Here is a 12,542-nt window from a genome sequence, read left to right on the forward strand (position 1 = left end):
CCTTATCTGCTTTCCGGAGGGACCACTCTCTCCGTGACTCCCTTGTCCGCTTCACACTCCCCTCCAGCCCCACCACACCCGGCACTTTTCCCTGCAACCGCAGGAAGTGCTACACCTGTCCCCACACCTCCTCCCTCACTCCCATCCCAGGACCCAAGAAGACTATCCACATCAAGCAGATGTTCACCTGCACATCTGCCAATGTGGTATACTGCATGTGCTGTACCCGTTGCGGCCTCCTCTACATTGGGGAAACCAAGCGGAGGCTTGGGGACCGCTTTGCAGAACACCTACGCTCGGTTCGCAATAAACAACTGCACCTCCCAATCGCGAACCATTTCAACTCCCCCTCCCATTCCTCAGACGACATGTCCATCCTGGACCTCTTGCAGTGCCACAATGATGTCACCCGAAGGTTGCAGGAACAGCAACTCATATTCCGCTTGGGAACCCTGCAGCCCAATGGTATCAATGTGGATTTCACAAGCTTCAAAATCTCCCCTCCCCCTACTGCATCCCAAAACCAGCCCAGCTCGTCCCCGCCTCCCTAACCTGTTCTTCCTCCCACCTATCCCCTCCTCCCACCTCAAGCCACACCCCCATCTCCTACCTACTAACCTCATCCCGCCCCCTTGACCTGTCCGTCCTCCCTGGACTGACCTATCCCCTCCCTAACTCCCCACCTACACTCACCTTTACTGGCTCCATCCCCGCCTCTTCGACCTGTCTGTTTCCTCTCCACCTATCTTCTCCTCTATCCATCTCCCCGTCTCTCCCTATTTATTTCAGTACCCCCTTCCCCTCCCCCACCTCTGAAGAAGGGTCTAGGCCTGAAACGTCAGCCTTCCTGCTCCTATGATGCTGCTTGGCCTGCTGTGTTCATCCAGCTCTGCACCTTGTTGTCTCTGATTGTTAAAGGCAACTTGTGTTTAAATATCTTGCTTGAATATTGCTGAAGAGAGAGCTAAGCTGTTGAAGATTATTTTTATCTTGCAACCAGCAGGACAAACACAAGACTGCCAAAATTCTTCATTGTAGTTCCAGTACCTTCTCCATGGCAACAGCATCAGCACTGTTTTCTCCTGTAATATAAGTTGTTGTGATTTTTTGAAATATGGCATTCTTGAATTTATTCTGATGAAATATATAATATATATGAAATATATATTATCTTTTCATATAAGACGACGGTGTTGTCGTTTGTCGCGAACAGAGCGCAGGTGCACTACAAAGCAGTCTCTGAGCCTCCACTTGGTCTCACCGATGTAGAGGAGGCGACAAACAACACCTTTCAGTCGTGAACCACTTCAACTCCCCCTCCCACTCCCTGGGCGACATGTCCATCCTGGTCCTCCTCCAGTGTCACAATGACGCCACCCGGAAACTGGAGGAGTAGCACCTCATATTCTGCCTTGGGAGCCTACAACCCAATGGTCTCAATGTGGACTTCACTAATTTCAAAATCTTCCCAACCCTGGCCTCATCCCATGATCAACCCTCCCTGTCATCCCCGCCTCCTTGACCTGTCTGTCTTCTCTCCCACTGATCCACTCCTCCCACCGCACTGACCAATCCCCACCACTGCCTACCTGCACTCACCTATCACCATCCCACCTACCTTCCCCACCCCCACCCCTCCTCTATTTATTTCAGCACTCCCTTGCCCCTCCCCTGTTTCTGAAGAAGGGTCCTGACTGGAAACGTTAGCTTTTCTGCTCTGATGCTGCCTGGCCTGCTGTGTTTCTCCAGCTCCACACTGTTGTTAGGTGTGAGGCCTTGTTTAGAATCTGTTTGTGTTTTGGTTTGGAGTCAAACTGGCTTTATTTCTGAAATAGGAATTTATAAAATGCCACATTGTCTATAAATTGTGTGCTTTTTGAACAAAATGGAATGTATCTGCAAATACAAATTCACCCCATAGATTCACATGTGTATGAGAGAGGGATTCTTTGATGTTTTACTTATAAATTCTGTGTCTGATACTACCTCTCTCACAAACACCTGAAGAAGGAGTAAGACTCCGAAAAATAATCCTGTTGGACAATAACCTGATGTCGTGTGATTTCTGACCTTGACGAAGTGACCCCTATGGTTCAGTCATAGAATCCCTATAGTGTGGAAGCAGGCCCTTTGGCCCAACAAGTCCACACCGACCCTCAGTATGCCACCCAGACCCATTAACCACACCCACCCAATCTACACACCCCTGAACACTATGGGCAGTTTAGCATGGCCAATCCACCTAATTTGCACATCTTTGTACTGTGGGAGGAATCCAGGGCACCTGGACGAGAAACACGCAGTCACCCGAGGGTGGAATCGAACCCGGGTTTCTGGTGCTGTGAAACAACCACTGAGCCACCGTGCTGTTCCAGCAATTTCTGTTTTTGTTTGTGTCAGTTCTTTCTTTTTATTTAAATCGCTGAGAAGTGTTCTATGTTACGGTATAAATAAATGGACATTCCCGCCGAGGATTATCCGATTCACGTGTGACCACTGCCCCTGCAAACGCCCTGGACATTGCACCAGCTCCACGTGGTGGATTTGGCGGGTTGTATGCAAATCAAGGGGCTGGAGGTGGGACTCCATGGTAGACGAGCCAATCACCATCTCGGGGTCCCACGTGGGTCAGGGATCTACCCACCGAATGGTCAATGGTTGCCGGTAATTCCCGCAGCAGGAACCAATAGGCGACCTGCATGCAAATAAGTCGTTGCCGTGTCTGTACAATCAGCTCGGTGCTCTAGTTGACCCGTGCACCAATAGGTGTGAAAAGGCCGCGGTCTGACCAATCGCGGTTGGCCCAGAAACCATAGTAACGGCGGATCCAAATAGACAACAAGAGGCCGAGCGGGGAGGAGGGGAGTTGTCATAGCAACGGGCCTTAGTAACCGGGGCTGCAGCGGCCGTCGGCTCCGCTACACCAAATACAAGGAGCGGGCCCGCAACCCCGACCCATCCCCTGTCCCCGGTTCCGATCAGAGATTCCTGGGATACTCCCCTCTTTCCCCTCCCCATCCCCCTCCTTGGTTCTTGAGAAAGGTCGGAGCCGGCGGGTTAGCAGCGCCTGCGCGGGCGGAGCTTTCCGCTTTCCCCTCTCACACCCCCGGAACCTTTGTCGGGAGGCGGCGGGTTGCACCCGGACGTTGCTAGGGCCCCGGGTCCGGCGCCGCTCAGAGATGTTCAAGAACACGTTCCAGAGCGGATTCCTCTCGATCCTCTACAGTATCGGCAGCAAACCCCTGCAGATCTGGGACAAGAAGGTGAGGAAGGACCTTAGCCTTTACCCGGAGGGGGTGACGGGGACTAGGCCTCAGGCTTCGGGCCGCGCAGTAACCCCCCCCCCTTCGCAGACTTGTCACTTGGAGGTTTCTGCTCAAATAGGGGCTGGAAACATAGAAGATAGGAGCAGGAGGGGGGGAAGGGCCATTGGGCCCTTCGAGCCTAATCCGCCACTCTCCACGATCATGGCGTGGATGTCCCAGCAACAACAAGCCAACAGAAACATCAATCCCCGAGGAGCAAGATATCATGTTCCGCCTGGGGACCTGGCAACCTCCAGGACTCTACGTGGAGTTTAACCATGTCAGAGTGTGAACACCCTCATTCTTTCCAAGTCCCTTATGCACTCCACAGCCCTGGTCCTGCCATACAATGGGGAGCTTTCAGCACAGCCAACCCATTCTCACCCATCCATAGTCTCCATTCTCACCCATCTCCCTTCTTTCTTTCCCTGCCTTGCCATCAACAATGCCTTTGCCTCTCCATCTTTTTCTCTCTGACCTCCTTCACCTATTTGCCCTCTCCATGCCCCCCCCCCCCAGCATGTCATCAACATAAATAGCACTTTTCCGAGCTGCTGAGAGTTCTGAAGAAGGGTCACCAGACTCGAAATGTTAGACCCTATCGCAGCCTCTCTGCTCCTATGATGCTGCTTGGCCTGCTGTGTTCATCCAGCCCTGCACCTTGTTGTCTCGAAATATTAGCTCCGTTTCTTCTCCTCAGATATCACAAAACCTGCTGCGTTTCTCCAGTAATTTCTGCTTTTGTTTGTTGTGGGTCTGCAGAATCTGCAGTTCTATGTCCCACCAGCTGACTCTGCTATTCGATAAGATTAATCCGATCTGATTGTAATCACAAAATCCACATTCCTGGTTGCCCTCAGTAACCTTTCAACACCCTTTATCTACCGCTATCTTAAAAATTGTCCAAAAACTGTGTCCACCACCTTTTTCGGGAAGAGTGCCAAAGATTGAGGGATAGGTGGGAAATAATGTTCTTGATTCTGTCTCAATTTCAGGCAACCCCTGATTGTTAAACTGTTCTAGATTTTTCCACAAGAAGAAACTTCCCTTATTCAGTGACAGCAGAAGAGTTTAGAGAGCTGATGGCACAGTAGAATCAAGTGCTGACAGCATATGTGTGGAACTAACACTGTGGCTCCAGGCAAGGGGATATTATTAAGCTGGAGAGTGTTCAGAAGAGATTTACCAGGATGTTGCCAGGTATGGAAGGTTTGTGTTATAAGGAAAAGCTGGATTGGCTGGGACTTTTTTCACAGGAGTGTAGGAGGTTGAGAGGTGACCTAATAGAAGGTTATAAAATAATGAGAGATATACAAAGAGTTGATAGTCATTGTCTTTTCCCTAAAATGGGGAATTTCAAGACCAGGGGGCACAGTTTTAAGATGAGAGGAGAGAGATTTGAAAAAAGACATAAGGAAAATTTTTTACACAGAGGGTGGTTGGCATGTGGAATGAACGCCTTGAGGAATTGGTGGATGTGGGTACAATTACAACGTTTAACAGACATTTGGATAAATACACGAACAGGAAAGGTTTGGAGAGATATGGGCCAGGACCAGGTAGGTGGGACTAGTTTAGTTTGGAATTATGTTTGGCATGGGCTGGTTGGACCGAAGGGTCTGTTTCTGTGTTCTATAACTCTATATTAAACCAGAACCTTCAGCTGATGTTCTGAGGTCTTGGGTTTGAATCCATTCATGGAAAATTGTGAAGTTTGAATGTACTAAAGATCTGGAATTAAAAGTCAGTCTGAAAGCCACTTGTCAATTATTGTAAAAACCCGTCTGGTTCATCAATGTCCTTTAGGGATAGAAATCTGCTGCTTTTACCTGGTCTGACCTACATGTGTCTTCAGACCCTCATCAATGTGAGTGACTCTTCAGAAATGGCTTAGAGTGCTAATCAGTTCAAGGGCAACTAGGTTAAAGACAAAAAAAATACTGCAGATGCTGGAATCCAAGGTAGACAAACAGGAGGCTGGAAGAACACAGCAAGCCAGGCAGCATCTGGAGTAAAGGAGCAATCAATGTTTTGGGTATTACCCTTCTTCAGGACTCAACAAGGGCAACTAGCATTGGGCAACAAGATTCCTGCCTTCTCAGTGATGGCCAAGAATTAAAACTAATTTAGAAATATAATGTAATGGAGATGAGAATTACAGGGGGGCAAGCAAGGATAGATACTAGCGGGGGGGTAACAAGATAAAAACAGAAATTGCAGGAAAATCTCAGCAGGTCTGGTGGCATTTGTGGAGACAAATCAGAGTTAATGTTTCAGGTCCACTGACTCTTCTTCAGAACCAGGGTAATGAGGCAGGTCAGGAAGAGAAACTATTGTAAGTGATTATAAGGTCATAGAGGTATACAAGTGTGGAAATGGTGGACAACCTTTGGCCCAAATTGTGCATGCTGACCACGTTTCCTGAACTGAACTGGTCCAATTTGCCAGCATTCGGCCCATACCCCTCTAAACCTTGGAGACAGTAAGGACTGCAGATGCTGGAAGCTAGAGTCAATAAATGTGGAGCTGGAAAAGCACAGCAGGTCAGACAGCATCCGAGGAGCTGGGAAGTCAGTGTTTAATAGATCAAATTTAAATGTTTGTGAAAGGAAAATGGTGTTTCAGAAACAAGTTTCAGAACATTGTTTGTATTTTTCAAGAATGTAACTAGGAGGTAGATAAAGTGGATCCAGATGATTTAATATATTTGGATTTCTAAAAGATATTGGATAAGTTGTGACAATGGCTAATATACAAGATAAGGACACCCGGAGTGAAGAGTGATATTTTGCCTTGGATAGAGGGGTTGCTATTGCACTGGAAGCAGACAGTTGGGATGGAGAGGTATTTCCAAGTTGTCAGACTGTACTTGAAGAACTGCTACTTACAATCTATGTTAATGACTTGGACAGAGAGACCAAAAAGTAATGTATCTAAGTTTATTACTCACTAGATTGGATAGCCCCTTATCCAATGACCAGCGATGAAGGGCTGAGAGACTGGACTTGTGTTCTTTGGCGTTTGGAACAATGGCAGGTGATGTCATTGAGACATGTTAGATTCTGAACGGGTTTGGCACGATTATTTCTCCTTGTTGGGGAAACTGTCACAGAATTAGCATCAATTATATAAGACTGAGAAAAGAAATTTCTTCATTCATTTAGTGTATAGGATAGTGAAGAAGGTTATCTAAGATTACAAAGAGATCTTGATCAATTGGGTCAATGGGCTGAGGAATGGCAGATGGAGTTTAATTTGGATAAATGTGAGATGTAGCATTTTGGTAAAACAATTAATGGTAGGTGCTGGGTGGTGTTGTAGAACAGTGAGACCTAGGGGTTCAGGTACATAATTCTTTGTAATTTGCATCACAGGTAAACAGGGTGGTAAAGGCATTTAGCGCACTTGCCTTTGTTGCTCAGACCTTTTGAGTAAAGGAGTTTAGAAGTCATGTTGAGGTTGTACAGGACGTTGGTGAAGCCTCTTCTGGAGTACAGTGCTCAGTTACAATACGATATCCTTTATTGTCACGTGTACTCCATTGTAGGAGTACGGTGAAAAGCTGTTACAATGTCTGCCTTCTTATGGCGACTACTAGGGTACAAATACTAGGGTACAGCAGAGGAATAAAAGCAGTTGCATTACTTAGAGTTGACAAGTAAGTTTAAAAATAGGAAAATATTAAAGGGTTAACATTACAGTAATGTAGGAAATTTAAAAAGACATTACAGTGTAGCAGCTCAGCGCAGGGCCTCCACACATGGTCTGACCACCTGCACCAGATTTCAGTCCAACAGTCCATTCCGCTCTAAGCCCCATTCCGCTCTAAGCCCCATTCCGCTCCATACCGGCACTCAGCTGCTCTTAGGTAACTGGCAAGATTGGCCCCTCACACTGGTCTCCATCCAGGACTTGCTGCCTGCTTGCTGCTCCAGTGCTTGCTGCTCCAGTGCTCACTGCTCGCGGTGTTCTGGGGCTCACGGAGCATGCCTGTAGGCTCAGAGCACAAGGTCACACTGCCTGTGCTGGTTCCGTCGTGGGACCAGCTCGTGTCCGCTCGATTCCACCTGTGCTCGTTCTGCTGTGGGACTCAGCCCATGCTCGTTCCACCACGGGAAATTGAAAACCACAAAGAGGAGAGAAAAAAAAGATAGAAAAGAGCTAAAGGGACTGGTGAACAGAGGAGTTCCGACTGGAGCATCCTACTGTGCTACTATCTTACTCAGTTCTGGTTGTCCTGTTATAGGAAGGATATTACTAAATTGGAGAGGGTTCAGCAAAGGTTTACCAGGATGTTGCTCAGAATGGAGGGTTTGAGCTATAAAAATAGGCTGGATAGGCTGGGACATTTTTCACTGGAGTGTAGGAGTTTGAGGAGCGACCTTATAGAAGTCTATAAAATCACGAGGGGCATAGATAAGTTGAATAGCAAGGGTCTTTTCCCCAGGGTGGGGGAGTTCAAAACTAGGGGGCATATTTTTAAGGTGGAAGGAGGAAGATTTAAAAAGAACATGATGGGCAATATTTTACACATAGTGGTTTGTGTGTGGAATGAACTGCCAGAGGAAGTGGTGGATGCAGATACAGTTATAACGTTTAAAAGACGTTTGGATAAGTACATGAATGGGAAAGGTTTGGAGGGTTATGGGCCAAACGCAGGCAGGTGGGACTCATTTAGTTTGGGAACATGGTCGGTGTGGACTAGTTGGAGTTCAGTCATCTCAGCTACAGGACATCTCTGCAGGAGTTCCTCATGGTAGTGTCCTAGGCCCAACCATCTTCAGCTGCTTCATCAATGATCTTCCCTCCATCTGTGGAGTGGCATGCTGGCGCAGTGGTTAGCATGGGTGTCTCACAGCACCAGGGACCCTGGTTCAATTCCACCCTCGGGTGACTGCGTGGAGTTTGCACGTTCTCCCCGTGTTGCATGGATTTCCTCCCACAGTCCAAAAATGTGCAGGTTAGGTGGATTGGCTATGCTATATTGCCCATAGTGTCCAGGAATGTGCAGGCTAGGGTAGCGGGGTGGATCTGGATGGGATGCTCTTTGGAGGGTTGTTGTGGACTTGGTGGACCAAATGGCCTGCTTCCACACTGTAGGGATACTCTGATTTCTGTTTTTGTTTCTGATTTCCAGCATCCACAGTTCTTTCAATTTTTTAATCTATAACATCAGTCAACTTGGGGCTAGGAGGAGAGACCATAAGATGTAGGACCAGAATTAGGCCATTCTGCCCATCGAGTCTTCTCTGCCATTCGTTCATGTCTGATTAACTTCTCAAACCCATTTCCCTGGCTTCTCTCCTTAACCTTTGAATCAAAAACCTATCTATCTCTGCCTTAAATACACTCAATGACTTGGCCTCCACGACTCCTGCAGCAATGAATTCAACAGATTAACCACTGTCTGGCTGAAGAAATTCCTTCTCATCTCAGTTCCAAAGGGTTGTCCCTTCACTCTGAGGCTGTGCCCTTGGGTCCTAGTCTCTCCTACTACTGGAAATATCTTCTCCAGGCTCTCAGTATTCTGTAAGTTTCAATCAGATAGCCCCTCATCCTTCTAAACTCCATCGAGTACACACCCAGAGCGCTGAACTGCTGCTAATATGACAAGCCCTTCCAGGATAACTCTTGTAAACCTCCTCTGGACCCCCTCCAACGCCAGCACACTGTTCTATAGATATGGGACCCAAAACTGCTCACAATATTCCAAAAGCAGTCTGACCAGACCCTTATGCAGCCTCAGCAATACATCCCTGCTCTTGTATTCTAGCCTTCTCGAAATGAATGCTAACATTGCCTTCGCAATGAGGGGTTGGATGATCAGCAGTGTAATGGGATTAGGATCAAAGGAAATCAAAATTGTAATCTGCTACCCTCCCTCTCTATTTCATCTGAAAACCCTGTAACTAGGAATGTAGCTGCTTTTGCTGTCCCTCTTTAAGTCCTGCTTCTGTGTTAGGGATGACATCACACTGCTGTGTTTCTGCTTGTGCCTTCAGCTTGTCTGCTTTGTCAACTCCTTGTGTTGAAGTATATACCCTGACCACTGCCAGACTCTTCTGCTTATTTTGTAGCTTTTGTTTCTCCTGCGTTCCAGACTCAATCGTTAATTTCTGCCTCCCAATTTCATGTCAGAACAGAACCTCTTTCTAAGAACAAAAGAGAAGTACGGCACAGGAACAGGCCCTTTGGCCCTCCAAGCCTGTGCCGATCATTATGCACTGACTAAACTAAAAAACAAACCTTCTGCCCTTATTCGGTCCATATCCCCAATTCTGTCCCTATTCGTGTAACCACTCCAGATGCCTCTGAAATGTCACCAATGTGTCTGCTTCCACCACCTCCTCTGGCAGTACATTTCCAAGCTCATAGAATCAGAGAATTCCTACAGTGTGGAAACAGGCCCTTCGGCCCAACAAGTCCACACTGACCCTAGGAGCATCCCACCCAGACCCGTACCCCTATAACCCACCTAATCTACACATCCCAGAACACTATGGGCAATCCACCTAACCTGCATATCTTTGGACTGTGGGAGGAAACCGGAGGAAACCCATGCAGACACGGGGAGAATGCGCAAACTCCATACAGACAGTCCCCCGAGGCTGGAATCGAACTTGGGTCCCTGGTGCTGTGAGGCAGCAGTGCTAACCACTGTGCTACCGTGCCGCCCGAAACTGCTCCTACCACTCTGCATGAAAATGTTCCCCTGCACATTTCCCTTAAACTTTCCCCCTCTCACCTTGAACCTGTGCCCCCTTGTAATTGGAACTTCAACTCTGGGGAAAAAGCCTCTGACTATCCATCCTATCTACGTCTCTCATAATTTTGTAGGCCTCTATCAGGTCTCCTCTCAGCCGCCATCTTTCCAGTGAAAACAATCCTAGCCTTTTTAGCCTTCCCTCATAGCCAATGCCCTCCAGACTGGGCAACATCGTGGTGAACCTTCTCTGTACTCTCTCCAAAGCTTCCACATCCTTCTGGAAATGTGGTGACCAAAACTGCACACAATACTCCAAATGCAGCCTAACAAGGGTTTGATACAGCTGCAACATGTTTTGCCAACTGTTGGGCTCCATGCCCCGGCTGATGAAGGCAAGCATGCCATATGTCACATTGGCCACCTATGTTGCCACTTGTAGGGAACTGTGGACCCGCAAGCCCAGATCAGTCTGTATATTAATGTTCCTAAGGGTTCTGCCATCAACAGTATAATTCAGAGCTAAATTTGATCCTCCAAAATGCATCACCTCACATTTGTCTGGACATTTGTCTAATGTTATGGGGACATGAGTTTGAAGTCAACCAAAAAAACAAATGAAATTAAAACCTAGTCTAATGGTGACTATCTAATGACTGGCAAATGTTGTAAAACCATCGGGTACACTGAAAGAGATAGTAGGAACTGCAGATGCTGGAGAATCCGAGACAACAAGGTGCAGGGCTGGATGAACACAGCAGGCCAAGCAGCATCACTGAAAGTCTGGCCTACATAACTCCAGATCCACGGCAGTATGGTGATTCATAACTGCCCTCTGGGCAATAAACGGTGGCATAGCTAATGATGCCCACTTCCCATCCCTTTGCTAAACGAGGTTGGAAATTTATCTTGGCCCTAACTGTTTCTGAATTATTGAAGACTACGGTGCCTAGCTGTGTTGTGCTGGCACTGTTTCCGATATTGCAACACTTTGTGCTATTGGCCAGTTTACGGCACCACCTTTAATTTGATGCTGAGCAAGAGGCGATGGTCCGGTAGTGTTCTTAGTGAGTGAGGGCTAGGCAGGAGCTGCTACTGAAAGCTGTTAGTGACCAACTACAGCAGCCATTTTCACTTGTTGCTGCAGGTAATTCTGGTTGGAATCACTGAAATCTGGCTCCTCGAGGCCATCCAGCTGCCACAGCCTGTAACTACATTGTGAGACCTAAGAAAATTAAATTTGCACTTGGATTGGGCAACGTTAACAGAAAGACATAGAGCAGTTTTTCCGCCGCCTCCGCCTCCACGCTTACTTCTTTAACCGTGAACCTAACCCTCCCTCTACTGACCCCTTCTCCCACCTCCAATACAACCCCTCCTCCTGGACCCTAACCCTAACCCTAACCCTAACCCTAACCCTAACCCTCCCTCAATCTCTTCATCTCCAACTGCCATCGAGACATCAATCGCCTCAACCTCTCCACCCCTCTCACCCACTCCAACCTCTCCCCCGCAGAACGTGCAGCCCTCTGCTCCCTCCGCTCCAATCCCAACCTCACCATAAAACCGGCGGACAAGGGAGGCGCAGTTGTAGTATGGCGCACTGACCTCTACATCGCCGAGGCCAGGCACCAGCTCTCCGACACCACCTCCTACCGCCCCCTTGATCATGACCCCACCCCTGAGCACCAAACCATCATCTCCCAAACCATCCACAACCTCATCACTTCAGGTGACCTCCCACCCACAGCTTCCAACCTCATCGTTCCCCAACCTCGCACTGCTCGCTTCTATCTCCTTCCCAAAATCCACAAACCTGAATGCCCTGGTCGACCCATTGTCTCCGCCTGCTCCTGCCCCACCGAACTTATCTCCAACTATCTGGACTCTGTTTTCTCCCCCTTGGTCCAGGAACTCCCTACCTACGTCCGTGACACCACCCACGCCCTCCACCTCCTCCAGAACTTCCAATTCCCCGGTCCCCAACACCTCATCTTTACCATGGACGTCCAATCCCTATACACCTGCATTCCCTATACAGATGGCCTAAAGGCCCTCCGCTTCTCCCTGTCCCGCAGGCCCGACCAATCCCCCTCCACTGACACCCTCATCCGTTTAGCCGAACTCGTCCTCACCCTCAACAACTTCTCTTTCAATTCCTCCCACTTCCGACAGACAAAGGGGATGGCCATGGGTACCTGCATGGGCCCAAGCTATGCCTGCCTCTTTGTAGGTTACGTGGAACAATCCCTCTCCGTACCTACACCGGCCCTAAACTCCACCTCTTCCTCCGTAACATTGATGACTGTATCGGCGCCACCACGTGCTCCCACGAGGAGCTCGAACAGTTCATCCACTTCACCAACACCTTCCACCCCAACCTTAAGTTCACCTGGACCATCGCTAATACCTCTCTCTCCTTCCTGGACCTCTCTGTCTCCATCTCGGGCAACCACCTAGAAACCGATATCCATTTCAAGCCCACTGACTCCCACAGCTACTTAGAATACACCTCCTCCCACCCACCTTCCTGC

General features: G+C 48.3%; 2 protein-coding genes across 2 annotated transcripts in view; both read left to right on the top strand.

Moving 5' to 3' along the window:
* Window positions 1–3,153, top strand: part of LOC109925660 (NFX1-type zinc finger-containing protein 1-like) — a 68,797-nt gene extending 65,644 nt beyond the window's left edge. Inside the window, exon 12 of the mRNA XM_048617633.1 lies at window positions 2,836–3,153. Coding sequence (XP_048473590.1) covers window positions 2,836–3,153 — 318 coding nt within the window. The remainder of the gene's footprint in view (window positions 1–2,835) is intronic.
* The window catches only part of cfap20 (cilia and flagella associated protein 20), a 16,383-nt gene continuing 6,717 nt past the window's right edge, over window positions 2,877–12,542 (top strand). The window contains exon 1 of the mRNA XM_048615162.1: window positions 2,877–3,296. Within this exon, the coding sequence (XP_048471119.1) occupies window positions 3,180–3,296 (117 nt within the window). The 5' untranslated portion in view covers window positions 2,877–3,179. The remainder of the gene's footprint in view (window positions 3,297–12,542) is intronic.

This window comes from Rhincodon typus, chromosome 2 (genome assembly GCF_021869965.1).
Source record: "Rhincodon typus isolate 14 chromosome 2, sRhiTyp1.1, whole genome shotgun sequence".
NCBI classification, from domain to species: Eukaryota; Metazoa; Chordata; class Chondrichthyes; order Orectolobiformes; family Rhincodontidae; genus Rhincodon; species Rhincodon typus.